The 17,577-nt window shown below is 36.2% G+C and overlaps 1 protein-coding gene across 2 annotated transcripts in view; it reads left to right on the top strand.

Annotated features, from left to right (window-relative positions):
* The window catches only part of NELL2 (neural EGFL like 2), a 368,466-nt gene that overhangs the window by 252,906 nt on the left and 97,983 nt on the right, over positions 1-17,577 (top strand). For both annotated transcript variants that reach the window (XM_009180559.4, XM_017945819.2), the window contains 2 exons: positions 10,325-10,447; positions 14,277-14,372. In XM_009180559.4, the coding sequence (XP_009178823.1) occupies positions 10,325-10,447; positions 14,277-14,372 (219 nt within the window). The remainder of the gene's footprint in view (positions 1-10,324; positions 10,448-14,276; positions 14,373-17,577) is intronic.

The following is a 17,577-nucleotide window of genomic DNA, read 5'->3' as shown; positions in this document are numbered from 1 at the left end:
CCACGTGAAGGATGTAGGTACTTCAAATGTTTATTTTTTAAAATTCATTTGGCAGCAAAATTTGTTCAGATGTGAGGCTATTTTACTTCTTTATTGATCCTATTTGGTTTGAATGATCATATTTTTACTGCCGAAATACTTGAGTATGGCCCCAGATCCTGCAGGGAATTTTACTTCTGTACTGTTTTTAGATTCATTTTGTGGTTTGAAGAGATTAAATAACTTGCCCAAGACCTCACAGTTAGTAAAAGCAAGAGCCAGGATTTGAGCTGAGACAGCCTGACTCCAAAGTCCTTTCACCAAACCACTTCACATTCTGCCTTTCCAATGTTATAACGAAATGAAACACAAGGCTCTACAGAGCTCATCTAAATAAGACTGAGAGTCTCAAAGAAAATTTTCTGAAGGAGTTTTGTGTGATCTGAGTGGGAGGTGAGTAGAACAGTTAAGCAAAAAAAGTGGGAAGGGGCTTTCTGGGGAGAGAATAGCACCTGTGGCAGCAAAGAAGCACATGTGAAAGACATGGCCTTAAGTAGAGTCTCAACAAGTGATATTACTACTAGATGTTGCAGTGGGTACATCAGTGTACAATCTGGTGAAAGCAGTGGGCCATGACGAAAGCTTTAATGAGGATTTAGTGCCTTGCTGGCCAGTAAAAACAATGATGTGCCACCAATAGCAAAATCAAGAGACAGGAAGAGAGAATGGGGAGGATTGGTGGGGGCAGAAGGAAAGGAGATTAGATTTTATAAAAAGTTATTCTGATAATGGTCTGAAAATGCACCAAACTGGAGACAGTGTTGTCATCATGAGGATATTGCACTAATCCAAACAAGAGCTATTTAGTGCCCAGTTTTGGGCACCTGCAGAGCAATGGGGATAGAGATGGGAGGACAGAAATGAGAACTTTCAAGAAAGAAGAATCCAGGTGACCTGGCCCCCAGATGAATGTGGGGAGTGAGAAGAAGGGAGAGAGGAGTCTATAGTGACTCCTGGTTTCCTGGTTTGGGAGGAAGAAAGACTTAAGGATAGACTTAGCTGTATATTTGTCTGTGGATGGGAAATCTGAGGACATTCTGTCCTGATGACCTGAATGTTTATCTGTGAGGTTGTTCGTGGAGTAATATGCTGAGGATGGAAATGGGGCAAGCACTTGAAGAGACAATAAGAGATACTGCAGGATTGCCATTCTGGAATACCTTGAATATTCAGCATTGTCAGGTGTTTTGCATGTTAGATTGAGACACACTATAGAATCAATGATCCATTCCTTAACAGATATTCATTGGAGGCCAATTTTGTGCCAGTCATTTTGTTTTGGATGTTGGGGGTGATTGATGAATTAGACTCAAGGGTTTACCATCTTGTGGTCGTTAAACAGATTTGGGGTGAAGAGTGTTTATTTGGTTTATGATCACCATCAATAGAGTAAATTTTGTTTCCTAAGATGGTCCTTGCCTTTATATTTTGACTTTTTATTTCTATTTTCTTCTTTGCCATAAAAAAACAAACAAAACCCAGGCAAACAAGAATAACAAAATACCTACAGGTAAGAGGCTCTCTTAAATCGATTAATCTTATCACCACCTTCCCACTTGCCCAGGTTAAGAACCTAAGTTATCTAAAGTGTTTCTTCCTCTTGACTCAAATATTGATTCACTTTGGAGCCCAAAATTGGAGTATAACTCTACCCCTCTTCCTCCATCATTTTCTCCATTATACTTTAGACCCTCTATTCAAGACAGTTTAATTCACAAAATCATAGGAGCTCGGATGCGTAAAATGAATAAGACATGGTTCCTGCCTTAAAGGGATTCAAATCTTGTGATTTTGTTGTAAACTTCCCAGTAATTCCTCCTGTGTCCTTAGTATTTCCTTATGCTGAATATATACGTTGCTTAGCACAGTGCTTGGCAGGTAATAAGCACTCAGTTTCTTTCTGTTTTTCTTTGTTGTCAACACCCTTCCTCCTCCTCCTCCTTCTCCCCTTCCTCCTCCTCCTCCTTCTCCCCTTCCTCCTTATCCTCCTCCACCTTCTCATTCTTCTCCTCTTCCCTCTCTCAGTGTTGCACAGACTTCTGTCTCAACTCTCAATAATAATCTAATTCAAATGGAGAAGAATAAAAGGAAGAAAGAGAGATAAAAAGAGAGAGGAATGCTAACTTTCTAACATGAGAAGCCCATTTTGTCAGGGAAAGTTCATCTGTCTTCATCTACACATTACTGTTAGATTAGTTTTCCTAAAAATCAACTCTAATTTTTCATGCCACATTTTCTTCTACAGCTGGAAGCAGCTATTTATTGCCTACCAAATAAAATTCTGTTGTAGTCTGAACGCTACCAATACTTATTCCTTACTGTTCTCTTTTAGTCATCACCATCTGCCAGCTCAAGTACTTGAGGGCCCCGTTATACCCCATGCTTTTATCTTGTGCACCTGTGTTTTCTCCAGATGCTGTGTTCTTTCCCATCTTTACCCTTTTCTGTTAAAACCCCTTTCTGTCTTTCAAGAGCCACCTCTTTGGCCTGTTTCCCATGTAATGCTTTCCCAGAACCTTCAGTCAGTCCTCATCTCTTTGAGCTCCTTAAGCTTCATGAGATTTTTGTTTACAGGTTGTATATTTTAAAGCACTGAAGTCTGGCCTTGTTACTTTCTAGCTATGTGACTTTGGACAAAGCACCTAATTGCGCCAAGCAAGCTCTGTATTCTCATTTATAAAATAAAAATAAAAATAATGCCTACCTGAACAGGCCTTTTATGAAGACTAAAGGGGATACTGCGTATAAAACACTTAGCACAGTGTTTTGCAGTCTGTAGTAAGCACTTAAGAATTTAGCTGCTGTCATTATTGTTACTATTATTATTTTCTCTGTTATGGCACTAAACAACTCTTATATATCATAGTTAGTTATCTATTTGTATCACCAGTCCTTGAGTATTTAAGAAGTTCCTTGGGGTCGCAGATCTCAGATTATCCATCTTTGCACTCTTCAGAGCACTAGAATGATATAGCAGAAACCTTAAAATCATGTGTTGAGAAAACAAATCTATCTGGTTACAAGATTTTTATTGCCCTATAGTGTGTTCAGACAAAGCTTATTTGATGAAACACAAAATATTATAAAACATGTTTTTGCAATAAAATCGATAGTTGGATTAGCTTATGAAATTACTATAAGGAGAAGGAGGAAATTTGAGTGTGCTTTGGTTGTTAAGATTCTTGGTCAAATAAGGATTAGGAAGGGAGACTGAGCACACCAGTGAAAAGACTAGAAGAAAATTAACCAAGCATGTCAGGAGAAGAAAATCGGAACAAATTCCTAGTTGCCAAGCAAACTGAAGAATAACAAGAAGTCAGTATTGACTTGAATTGAATTGGTGTGGTCAGTGAACAAGAAACTTAAATAGTGAATTAAAAATGCCTGGGTGTTAAAAATGAGTTTTAGGGAATTAGCTACTAATATGGGCATCAAATAAGTTTACAATATGACTTCTGGCAGTCACTTTAGTAGCATTAAAAATAGATTTCTGTTAAAATGACATGGTAGTAAGTAAAATTTTTCTATAATATAAAGTGAGTAAATAAGGTAATCACAAGAAACAGAGTGAATAGCTGTTGCTCAATATGTCAGCAGGCAATTTTCCCTTGATGTAATCGTTGAAAGTAGTGGCATTTCGGAAACAAGAAAAATGTCCAAAATAGATTTGATTTCAGAAAAGATTGTGAGGAGAACAAACACTGTGGGACATTTAGGCTCTCTCCACAGAATTAAAATGAAATGGAAAAGAGAAGACATCTATCTAGTAAAAGCAAAAGAATTTTCCCACTGAAGTAGATAATAGGCAACTAATTTTTCTTCAGTGTCCTTATTATTGCCAGCAATTTAACTTTCATCCTTTAAATTTATTCTTCACAACTGCTCTTTCATACAGTTCCTAATTTCCTCATTTTAAACTTAGAAAGCTTAGCTAACTTTCTCATGTCCATAGAACTAGGATAAAATGGCATCTAAAACTAAGCCTGTCTGGAAATTAAAATATGTACTATATACATTGCCTCCCTGTTATTGTTCATTAAAATAGTACATAATTTTCTCATTTTTTCTACTTTATCTTTCAAATTTAGTTGTGGTCCTGCTACACATCATATACCTTCATAGTCAGCCCACTACCCTCAGAGAAACTTTCTTCTCTGATGTATTTCTCCAGCCACAGGAAATATATTGCCTATCTTGCATCTTCTACTATTCTGTTCAAATTTTAAAATGTTGGAAAAACAGCAGCTATAGTAACATATCGGTGTACGTTTCACAAAGAAAGCTGCTTCACTTTCTCTAACCCAAGTGTTTTCTGGAATATAAATTTCATATAAGTAAATTATTTCTTAGATTGTAGCAGATTATGGCCCTAAACATAGTGACAACTAACCTCTAGTCACAACTATCATCCGATTACTAGAAACCTGAGAAAAAGCTCCCTTAGAATTAATGCTAAGTAAGTCTTGGAGCAGAGAAGCCCATAGAAGAGGTGTGAATTGCTCTCGAGCAGCTTATAACAACAGTATCAAACTACATGTTTAGAGGGATGGTTTATCTAAAAAATGTATGACTGCTTAGTCATTTTCCTCTAATTTTTCTGTAGACTAGATTGCTTAAGATATCAATGGGTTTTACCGAAGTCCATCCATAAGCGTCACTTGTAAGTGTCCCCACCAAAGCAAATGTGTAGTGACCTGCACTGGTTTGTGAAGAGCATCCAAATCACACAGCCCATGGATCTGCAATACTGAGACTTCTTGCTTTATTCCAAAAAGAATGGCAACATCTGCATCCCCTGATAAAATACACTCTGTCTCTCTCCAAGTATACTAAACAACTCTCTGAACTTGTCCACAGCACCTCAGTACTTTCACAAGATAATTATTGTACTGCAGATCCTTCCAAAATGAGTACAAGCTGAGTTTAATTAATATTCTATATGACAACTCCACAATTTCTGGTTTTAGGTCTATAAGAAAAAAGTGGTACTCCTTCCTTCCTTCTCCCTTCTTCTTTCCTTCCCTTTCACAGATATTTAACAGCCTGACATATGAAAACATTGTGTTATGATTCATTAGATGGTCAAGGACATTTACATTCTGTTACCAGATGAGCAGAATCTAGTGTATAAAGGTGTCAGCTAGAGGATGTAGGATATTGCTGGTAGAATGAAGCAGAATTATCCAGCACAATGCACAGTGTTTCTAGGGCCTGATCACTGGTGTTAGAGGAGGAGACTCTCAGACATTGGAGGTGTCTATTTACCAAACTAATTTAATGTTAAGCTTCAAGAGATTTTTAAGTGCAGACAATTGGTGCTAGAGTCTAAGTTCTGTTAGCTGGTTACTTTGTTTGGCGGGGATTTGAACTTGAACATGTTGTTATCCTTTTCTTTTAAAAATTTCTTTCTACCTTGTGAAAACGTGGGTTTTAGTATGAACAGAAAGTGATGGCTGTCCTTTGTCTTAAGAAGTGCTATAATTCTAAGATTCCTTTTAGACGGTGTTTTTAAAGAAGTATAAAATATAGTAAAGAGATGATACCGTCCTAATTGTAAAGCAGCGGAAGACTTCACATACAACAAAAACACATTAAACTGTGTAAACATTAAAAACTTCTGGATAATTATAAAGAAGAACACTAGAATAAAAAAGGAATAGATTCGGAAAAACACAAGTATTAAATACGTTGGCCAATCAATTACATAGCAATCAATAGCCTGAATTTTGGAGTCAGATGTAATTCACAACTCTGCTACTTACTAGCTGTGTGTTCTTGGGCAAGCCGTTTAGCTTTTCCAAGTCAAGTTTTAATTTTCTGTAATGATGTTTTTGGTCATAAATGATTAAATAAGGATTGAATGAGATAGTATATGTAACAAAGTATGTGGTATGTAGTAAGCCATGAATTGTAGCTATGATTATTATAAATTATTCAGTGTGATTCAAATTTATAAGGGCCTCGAGATTCCAAAAACAAAAGAGACAAAGTACATGCATGGTGTTTTTAATTGGGAATCTGCATCTGCCCTCACTAACACATGTAAAAAAAATAAATCCATGTCAAATTCTTCGTTCTCCAAGAAGTTATTTTTGGATTCCTGCCTGACCCAACCAGATCCTCCCTGGATCTCTTGCAACCCTCTGTAAGCAGTGTTTACTTCTCTACTTTAGCAGCTTCTCATAATGAAACCATTTACTAAAGCTTTGTGTTTTTTTCTTATATCTTCAACTAAACTGTAAGCTTTTTGAAGGCTGTTAACTTTATAATCATTTTTAACCCCCAAATATTCCAATACTAAATAGATATTGAAGAAAAATGTGCTAAATTTAATTTAAATGTAGATACATGTAAAAGATGACTTTTCACTCTTATTTTCTGCAGTATTTACATTTTATATTATACTGAAATTTTTGAATAGAACATGGATTGTATTCTATTGTACATCTATTTTGAAATCACAGTGAGGAAAGCTATGTGAATTTTAGAGCAACTGGTTTGTTTCTAGGTAGCACATTCATACTGCAAACAGCTCAATATGAATACCAAATTTAAACCTCATCTTAAGTTCATGTTATTATGACTGATGACACTGTTGGATAGGAATCTTAAAATTATTTTAGATACATTAGCATACCCAGGTTGACTTAGGGGTTAATCAGTGAAGGCCAAGTATTATTGTTATACATAACATCTGCATTTAGATGCATCCAAGTGCGTATATTATTACTTTTTTTTCCCATGGAAGAACTTTACTATATTGTGCCTCATCACTAGTATGAAATCAGGTTTACATTGTGTGTAGAGAGGCAGAACAAACAAATTATGATACACAGGAAAAAATACTTTCTAGCTATCACTATACAATTATAAATTCTATATATAATGTTTCATAGTGATTGACAAGCAAATTACTTCCTTTTAGTATTGTTGGTGATGGTGTTTTCCTAAAATCTTTTCTAGCTATCACTATACAATTATAAATTCTATATATAATGTTTCATAGTGATTGACAACCAAATTACTTCCTTTTAGTGTTGGGTGATGGTGTTTTCCTTAGATATATTTTTCTATTTTTCATTTCATTTAAATTTCAAATTCATAGACACAACGAATAATTAAATTCTGATTAAAATAACCATATGCTGATATTTTTGATGAAGTGGAGCTAGAAAGCGATACATTTGATTTCACTTCCAGCTGTTAGTTGGATTATCGTATCATGTAAACGATGAAATTTTTACTGAGGATATGAAGATGGCATTGAGTCTTATAGATTGGATGGATATTCCAAACATCAGATCTGAATGTCTCCCTTTCAATATATGGGACATAAACCTTGAAATTTATTCATGATTACATCCTGACATGCTCTTCTTAAACACTGGAACATAATACTGATTTAAAATTTACCTTAGAATTTCCCTCCTTATTCTGTTGAATTTTACTTACTATATATTGGAAGTGTTGGAGGAAGTATTAGAAATGGAGAGGTGAACTAGTGATTTGATGATGGAGTCCTCAGGGAAGTGTGAGTCAGAGAAAGGATGAGAAATTGACATTTGACCAAAACTGGAAATGGAGCACCAATAATTAACTATCTATTGAGATGACTTTACAGAATATTTGCTTGTTGCTTCATTTATATTCTGTTTTTGTGAAGGATTATCAAATCTTCTTTGAGACTACAGTCATTTAAAAGAGTTTTCCTAAGCTCACAGTTTACATTAGTTCATATATTGTAGCTATAACCAACTTTATTTTAAGTAGTGTGAAAAGATTTAAAGTGATAGTGTAAAGGAATTAATATTTTCTGTTTTCAAAAGATGTTCTAATATCTTAACTAATATTTGAAATATCCAAAATCAAATAAAACTGCACCGTAGTAAAATTGATGTGAAAAAACAGCTCGGATTTTTAAGAGCTCTGTGTTTGGCATGTAGTCCACAATTGAACAAACTGGGATTGTCTTGAATTATGGCAAAGGAAGTAGTAGTTCCTATCTCGCCCCATCTATTCTTTGAATCATTTATTTAAGAAACATTCTTTGAATGTTTAAATGAGATACAAAGAAAAATACAAAATTCTGGTCTAAAAATTCACAGTCCCAGAGTGGAACTTAAGAATGAAGAACTAAAGAGAAATTGACATAAAATTCTAATAAAAGAGGATAACAGAACCTTGTATATTGTGTTAGGGAAAATAGATAGCAGCCCCTAACTCTGTAGGAGGGGGAGACTAAGGTGTCTTCGAACAGCATGTGACATTTTATTGTAACGTTTAAAAATGGTAAGTGTCTTCCAGGAGAATCTGTGGGGAAGGACACTTCAGTCACAGGGAACAATATACGTATATATAAAGGCATGGAGGCATTTAAAGACTTCAGAACTGTATTTGCCTTTGAATTGCCTAGGAGCCCACTTTCTCATTTCAGTACCCATGAGAGTAAATGACACCAGAGGAAACCAGGTCCCAGATTGTGTAATTATTTAGTGTTTATTGAACATTATCATGCTAGGTGCTAAACTGAATCTTGTTAGGTCCTTTCTCTACCTAGTGAGTACGGTCTAATTAAAAAGACAACCAAGGCAGGGATTAAAACAGCATCAAATCAATCAGCAGCTGTCTTTTAAGGGCCTACGGCTGTCCATATAGAGATTTATAGATTAACTGTGGCACTTTGAATTGCACTGGGAAGAAAATTGGCAGCAGGTGCAAACTTCATTCAAAGTGTAGATTTGTTTTGCTTCAGGCAGCAGAACCCAAAGGTAGGTAGGCTGCCCATTCTAGCCCTTCTGAAATTTTATGATGGTCCAAGGGTAGCCTCAATTAGGAGACCTATGTGTAATCCAGCTCTTTTCTAAGCTACCAGTAGTAAGCATGAATTTATAAAAATTATGAAATGTTCTGTGATACTAGACAATAAGGGTGGAATTTTGTAAAATTTTTGGTTATTCAGTCAGGAATTTGGAAAATAATGTATCCATTTGTGCAGTTCTGGAACCTTGGTGATTAAAATCTCTTTTTCCTCTAAAGGATTATTGGGAATAATCTCTATGAATGTAATTACAGGGTTATAATTAAAGCTATCATAACTTTGTGCTTATGTAGCATGAGACAAAATGCCATAGCAAAATGTTAATTTTTATTTTTAGAAAAGAAAACGAAGGGCATTTTATTTTAGTAGTTGAAGTAAGTGATTTTGGTCTGATCTTAACTATATATGCCAAAGACAATTTACAGATGTATTACAAGTTACAGATCTATTATGCCAAAGACAAGTTACAGATATGTTACCATTATAATGTCTGGAATACAGAGTTCTAAAGTAAAATCAAATCTTTCATTGTTTTCATGATTTATATCATGTGAAATTAATGGCTCAATCAATGTAATTTATTAAAATATGTATTTTGTTTTAGGCCTAAATAATATTCATGTGAAAGACTGAGTACTAAGTAGTGCCACTGTAGGGATTTTAGGTGGTTGAACTAATTTGTGTGCATTTTCTTACATATTTCATTTCCTCCTCATCTTTATTTTGATGTTAGATTTGTTTGCTTTCTCATGTTCACTGTATTTATTCCTTACATTTATATCTTTGCTGAATGCTGAGCTAGAATGTTAGAGCAGATACTATATTGATTACATATTCTAAAGTTTGTATTTGCACATATTACAAAAGCAAGTTTGTCTTTTAATAGATTTGTGATGCTTTCTTTGCAGAGTGAGGGAACTTACTAAAGAAATCAAAGATTCCCCAGACAGTTTGCATAAGTATCTTTAGGCTTCGAAATGTGGCTGCAGGTGTTAATGGCAGGCACCTAACTCCTAGAACTTCAGTTTTATTATCCTACAGGTCATGACTCACAAAGCAATACAATTTCACATCCTCCCTGTCATCGTTCACATGCTACAGGGATGAGTTAGGTGACAGATTTATTTCATGAGAGTAACTCCCCAAATATTAACTGTATACAGCTGACTTTGGAGTCTACTTCTAGAAATAATCCTCATCTTTGCCTCCCCTCTCTATTTCTTGCAATCGTTGGTAGGCCTTTTGTCCAAATTATTTTGCATTCAATGTTTGTAAATGTGTGAACTTATATGTACATCAAGCAGAGTATATAATACTTCAAAATCTGAGCTCTTCTGTAATTTATAATTTGTTATGTCTGTGGTTGAAAGAATTTACCATGCAATAACCAAAATTGAAGGTGTAGTTTAAAATATACTGTCTTTGGAAATATAACTATGAGTAACAAAATTGTATTCCTCATTTCAGAACATGATGAGTGTATCACAAATCAGCACAACTGTGATGAAAATGCTTTATGCTTCAACACTGTTGGAGGACACAACTGTGTTTGCAAGCCGGGCTATACAGGGAATGGAACAACATGCAAAGGTAAAAGGTTTAAATGCCAATGCCTCTTCCATTATGTGCAATGCAATCCATCTCTACCTTCCTCTACACGTTATCATTACTGTTATGTACATTCCAGGTACTTCCTAGAGACATCAAAAGCTTTGGTGTGTGGCTCATAGTCTTTCCCTCAGGTCTTGACATCCTCCTGGGTTACTTCAGTGTTTAAGTGACCAAACCATTCAGCTCCTTTGACCTAATGTTCCTTGACCTTAGCCACAGTGGTTTTCATCCTGGGCGTTTTTGTGGAGAACTGCTCCATCTTGGAAATCTTAAATTTCAACATTCTATTGTCTAATCCCTCTTCTTCCAGTTTGCTCAGTCTGTTCTTTCTACACCTTTTGATCTTTAATTTCGTTGAACCTTCCTTTTCATTCAGTTTAGCACTCTCCCAACTTCAGATGTTTCTTTTTGAGACGAAACATGCATATATCATCATAGCTATTTTTCTGACAGCGTTGTCAACCTATTTGTTATGCTACCATGTGAATCACCTCCATTTTGAGTCAGTAGGACAGCTTTTTTTTTTCCCCCCCCCCCCTCTTGTGAGCTGTCAGACGCTACTGTGGAAGATTAATTAACCATGAATATTGATTCTCTACATGTTATAGTTTCCTATTTTAGCTTGTTTGTTAATGCTGATTGATCATTCTTTTAAATGTCCCGTTGAAATCAGATTTCTGTTTCCATCAGTGGACAATACAACTGTAGTTCACCACAATCCTTAACTCACCTTTTCCCCCACTGTCCTCTTTCCCTCCTACATCCTAAGGGAAGTAGAAGACCTTTTTGGAAACTCTATAAAGTCCCATATTATAATGTTTACATCCCTTATAATGTCATATGATTTATTCAATTTAGGCATTTTAAGCTTCAAAACTGCTGATTTCTCAAATATACTGTGTCCTTCATCTCAGAGTCCACTAAAATCAGTTTGCTATGGTACCGTGTCTGTGTGAGGTAGGAAAGAATAAGGAATAGTAGTTAATGCAGTGTCTTATGAGGAAGGGTCTTAAGGCCTGGTCAACAAAAATACACTGTACCCAGAGATGGGTGGGCCAGAGGGTTACCCTGATTTTCAAAACTCCATGGAAATCATTAGTGTAGGTCGTTTTGAAGAAGGCCTACTTATTTGGGGGTCCAAATCCCACAAAAATTTGCTTGGAAAGACTAAACAAGTTCTGAGAAAAGCTAGACTTTTAGAATGTATAGTACAGTAGTTCCTTCTTATCCACAGTTTTGCTTTTGATGGTTTTAGTTACCCTTGGTCAACTGCAGTCTGAAAATGTTAAATCAAAAATTCTAGAAATAAACAATTCTTAAGTTTAAAATTGTGCACCATTCTGAGTAACATGAGATCTCTCACTGTCCAGCCTCATCCCGCCTGGCATGTGAATCATCCCTTTGTCCAGTGTGTCCATACTGTCTACAACTAGCCACCATTAGTCACTTAGTAGCCTTTCCGATTATCAAATACACTGCTGACGTATCACAATGCTTGTATTCACGTAAACCTTATTTTCGCTGGGCTTGGTGGCTCACACCTGTAACCCCAGCACTTTGGGGGGCCAAGGCAGGTGGATTGCTTGAGTCTAGAGTTTGAGACCAGATTGGGCAACATCTCCACCAAAAATAAACAAAAACAAAACAAAAAACAAACACCGTGTACAAAAACTTACTCAAAATGGGTAAAACAAAAACAAGTAATTTTTATTTTACTGTTAATGGCCCCAAAGTGCAACAGTAGTGATGTTGGCATATTGTTATAATTGACCTATTTCATTATAAATTACTCTTGTTAATCTCTTACTATGCATAACTTATACTTTAAACTTTATCATAGTGTATCTGTATAGGAAAACTACATTATATATATATGTATATACATATATACACATATGTGTATATATGTGTGTGCATATACATATATGTGTATATATGTGTGTACATACATATATGTGTATATACACACACACATATACACACTTTGTATATACATATGTGTATATATGTATATATGTATATACAAAGTGTGTATATATACATATGTATATGTATGTATATGTATTTAGATTATATGTAGATGTATACATATACACATATAATCTAAAAATAGATTTCTGTGCTGTCTGAGGTTTCAGGGATCCACTGTGGATCTTGAAATGTATTTTCAATGCATGAGTGGATACAATATAACTAAGTCCTTAGGACTTTCTCCAAATCACCTGAATGTTCTGAGAGTTTGCTTAGGCTTAAGGTTTAATCTAGGAGCCCTAAAGCTTTTCTCTTATTTCTGCTTGATTCCAATTCCTATTTAGTATGCAGAATAAAGTTCATAGAATAAAGAACTCTGAAAGTTATGAACAGATGCAGACAGACAATTCTTGTATTTGAAAGAAGGAGAACTTTCAAGGATCTATAAATTCCTTCTGTAAGTTAGGACTACAGGTTGCCCGAATAAAGACTGTTCGATTCCTGTATATATCTTTGGGAATGTTGGGAATTCCCAATTGTTGGGAATTCCCATGTTGGGAATGGGAAAAATCTGAGAGATAAGTAGTTTAAATGTTGGAGCTGAATCATTGAGTTCTGTACGGTATCAACATGTAGTTGATCAACATGAGTTCTGTGCGGTATCAACATACTGAAACCTTGCAAATTACTCTGATGAACATATGAACGTGGTCTGGCAGACACATTCTTTATCATTTATGAGGTTTAAACCAAAGGAAACCAAATGGACTCTTTGGGTCCATTTCTTTAACTCATCACTAGAATTTCAGATTTCTACATTTTATTACTCTGAGAAAGTATATTCTACCTAACTAGAAGAAGCACATGCCAGAAAACTGTAGAAAAAACTTTTGCCTTAATGCCTGGAACGACTGGTCTAATTCACTCATTACAGACTTTGTCAGGCTGAGGAAGCAGCTGCTGAGCCTTATAGAGCCAAAGAATAAGCCAAAGTGGAAATAAAAGCTTCTATAGGGGGCTCAGTCCCAACCATCTTGTTTTTCTCTTCTCTTGTGCTCACTTGTCTTGCTGCTCTTCTCCTTCTTTTCTGCACTTCTTTGAAGACAGCATGTTTCAAGAGATCACCCTTGCAGTGGTACAGACCCTGGCTCCCTTGCAATGGTTCGGCTTCCTACTCACAGAACAACTTTCCTCATTCCCAAAACCACTCTAATGAAACAGGTTATACAGCGTCTTTGCCCTGGATCCTGATTCTGACCTATCCTTAGCAGAGGAATTTAAGAGTCTCCCTAAAGACCACTCTAATGAATTTTTCTTACTATTGGCTAATTCATTACCAGGACCTGCTTACGAATTTTTGAAGGATGGAGCATTTCCTACTATGTTGGCACTTCGGCTAGTGTGCAAAATGGTCAGAGCCCCATGGGATTCAACCATTTCCTGTTTCGTGGTCTCGTTCTTTAGATGGTGGTTTGCTCCATCTAGGATAGCTGCCATTTTCAGGTTTATTTTCAATGTGGATTGTTACAATGAGAAGAAATTCTGAATTTTAATGTACTTCCTATTGTGCAAATTTGCTATTTGTTGTTTAAATAAATTTGAGTATTTTGTTTTAAGGGTGAAATTCTCTTCTAACATTGGAAAGAGTACTGTTTTACAAGTTGTGTTGAAGTTTCTTACATGTATGGGAAATATTACATGAAAACAAAATTAAAATAGTTTTTATAATTTGATGTTCATATCTCTAAGGGGATAATGAAAAGCTAGGTTTGGAGTTTGGAGTTTATTAAACTACTTACTTCTAAAATGCTAAAATCATGTATCTGAATTATTTTAGCGTTTTGCAAAGATGGCTGTAGGAATGGAGGAGCCTGTATTGCCGCTAATGTGTGTGCCTGCCCACAAGGCTTCACTGGACCCAGCTGTGAAACGGGTAAGAATATCATTTCATCTTCTAGAAAATGAATTTTTATGCTAATGCATAAAGTAATCCATGAGGAAAATAATGTTTCAAGTTTCAAGTGGGCTCTCAAAGCGTGGAGCTATTAATAAGGAAGTGATAGGAAGGAGGAGGTGGGAAGTTTCAGTGATGCATTTTGCTGGGCAATTCCCCAAAGTCACTCTAAAAAGGTTCTGCAGCTATTATAACTAGATGCATATTGAACTTTTCAGAAACATGTGTGGAACTACCCAGGATTTTATGACTTCATAATTCATTTTACTCATTTGTAATCCATTTTTACTGGAATCTATATGACTGTATTAAAGCCTAGATTTCAAGCTTATGGCCAACTCAGTGCCTAGGACACACTATCACCTGCATCCACAATTAGGAATTTTAAATAAATTTTTATCTGGTCCCTTAATTATTCATAAACAATTATTTATCTGGAAAATAATTAAAGTTTTCTACTTCTCAATTATTTCTCATCCAGATCCATTCTGAACTTATTCTTTCTGATGGATATGAATATTAAAAACTTTAAAAATTATTTTAAAAACAATATATAGTCTACATATAACTTATAACCCTAAAGTAAAATACTTTATCCAATGAAAAACACACCTTGGGAATTTAAAATAATGTTTTGAGTATTAAGTCCTAATTAAAATCATACTCGTGGTGGTTTTGGTTGCTTTGGGTTCAGTGGGGTCCAATAGCGATGACCTCAGAGAGTCAGGTTATTCTTCCTAAAAGAAAGCTTCTGCCACTGGCAATTGACAGTTGTCATCTCATATTGCTTTTCATAAATCTCAATGCAATAGATACAGTACATGCTCTGCCTCTATTCCACTTGCAGAGTCATCTGGTTTAATGAAAACACTGACTTACCAGAATGTGAGACAGAAAATGTTCTGCTCCATTTGGGAAGTGAACATTTTACTGAATAGAAACTGCTACTGTGCACAGAAGGATGCTCACAAAAGGGCTTGCATCACTAGATCATCTCTTTCTACAAGTACTGCTAAGTCTTGTTTTTCAAATTTCAGTGACTGATTGATTTCAAAAGTCTGTGACGGACAATGTATAGTGACTATCTTTGATATGTAGGACTCTTTCTTAAGAGGATCCTTTCCCAAATCAGAAGCTCCCTGAATTTATTGTGCATGAGAGTCACCTATAGAGATTGATAACTTGTTAGAAATACAGGTTTTTAGTAGCTACCATATGATATACTAAATCAAATCAGGCACCTCTACTGCAATAGTTTTCTCATATTTCTATGACATGCTCTCCACCAGTTTGCCCCTATACATCAAGGTGCACTGTGGACCTCCTGCACATCAACACCTCTGGTGACAAGGCTTCCCGAATACAATATTTTTGTGCTGCTTCTGGTACAGAGGCTGGATACAGAAATACTTCCTTTTTCAGGACATTTCAAAGGTGTGAGGATAATGGTGTGAAATTTTGAAATAAAAGCTGTCCCAGAAAATCTGGGATGAATAGTGGCCATGCACAATCCTGCACAGCATTCTTCCACTAAGAAAAAAATTCACAAGATTGTAGAAATCTAGAATGGCATAAAATTAATATTGGCAATGTAATATTTAAGACTGGAGTTAAAAATAACCCAAGAGAACATGTAGCTATCTCTATTTCATTATCCTTGAACCTTCAGTCTGTAAGAAGACAATCCCAGACTGATTCTAAATAGCTGTCTGTAGCAGCCAAGGACTTTGAGAACAGATGTGGACTCAAAGTTTAGTTGTACTGTTTATATGTTATGTTGCCTTAGGCAAGTTACCTAACTTCCCTGTGTGTTGTACCCTTTATGCATCATCTTACTCTTCACCATTCTCTTCTAAGGCAGTTATTATCTGTATTTGCATGCAGAAATACTGGGTTCAGGGTGTTTAATTTTTTTCCCCTAGCATCAGAGTTCAAAGCTGATACAAAGGTCATTCTGCTCCCAAATCCGGGCTTTTATCCAGTGCATCCCAGTATATTTCTTTGGGGACTTTAAATCCAAAGACCCCAATCTGAACTCTATCTCATCCATGATTCATGTCTCCCCACTTACCGTCCTCCACCAAAACCTGAATCTTCATTTCTTCCTTCCTTACTAGTTTATTTCAGCCAATAGCCGCCTTATCCACCAGGTCTTCTAAGCCAGTCATCAGGGAGCAATTTCCCTTTCACCCTCTTTCACATCCATTCAAATCGTTTTGAGTCCATGTCTTTACCAGGGTCCATTTCTTTCTATTCTGGTCAGAGGTGCAGTTGTTGGGGACGTTCAGGTTGTCTCTGTCTAGTCCAGTATCCACAGAATAACAGAGCACAAATCTGATCATATCACACCAGACTGAAGAAAACCTTTCATGTTCCCCATTGCCCTCAGGATAAAGGCCACATTTTTAACATAATAAATAAGGCCCTTTAGGACTTGGCCCTGCATGTCCACCTAGCTTTACCCTCTTGTCCTTCTGCCAGCTCACTTCATTCCCACCCCCAGGCAGTGAATCTCATGAGGGCACAGGGTGTATCTTATTTGCTTTTGTATCATCACGAAACAGTACCTTAGTAGTTGTTCCATAAATATTTGGGGAATAAATAAATGCACACGTGAGTGATCAATTAAATGATGAGGAAAAAGATGGTGTGGCTGTTTCCATATCTGCTGGACTTTTTTGAATGTTAGTTGAAGCTTTCAGAGTTATCTAGTTATGTACTATCATATGGCAGATATGGTAATTAAGGCACAGAGAAGTGAAGTAGCTTATATGGGTGTTTCACTGTTGATCCATATCTGCATTCTAGAACGTGGGTCTTCTGATTTCTAGCCCAGTGTTTCTCTTTTCCTTCCTTCCCCCTTCTCTCACTCCTTCCTCTTTCCTTGCTTCCCTTCCTGTCTTCCTCTCTCTCTCTTTCCTGTCCTGCCTTCTTCCCTCCTTCTCTTTCTTCCTTTCTTCCTGCTTTCCTCTTCTCTTATGCCATGCTTTGTCCCAGGAATTCGTCATACCTTCATCCTTCACCAGGTCTGTGTCTTTTGTTATGCCACCTTCGACTGCCAAATAACCCTGTTGTCTTTAATAGCGAAGACTGTGGCAATTTTTCTCTCCAAAGTTAAAGGATGCTTCCAGAGTGACAAGATTTCCAAGTATAGGAATGGCCTAAATTTGGCCTGCTGGAGTTG

Source organism: Papio anubis, chromosome 9 (genome assembly GCF_008728515.1).
Source record: "Papio anubis isolate 15944 chromosome 9, Panubis1.0, whole genome shotgun sequence".
In the NCBI taxonomy this organism is placed as follows: Eukaryota; Metazoa; Chordata; class Mammalia; order Primates; family Cercopithecidae; genus Papio; species Papio anubis.
The sequence above is the reverse complement of the archived record's forward strand: the minus strand, read 5'-3'. Positions and strand labels throughout refer to the sequence as shown.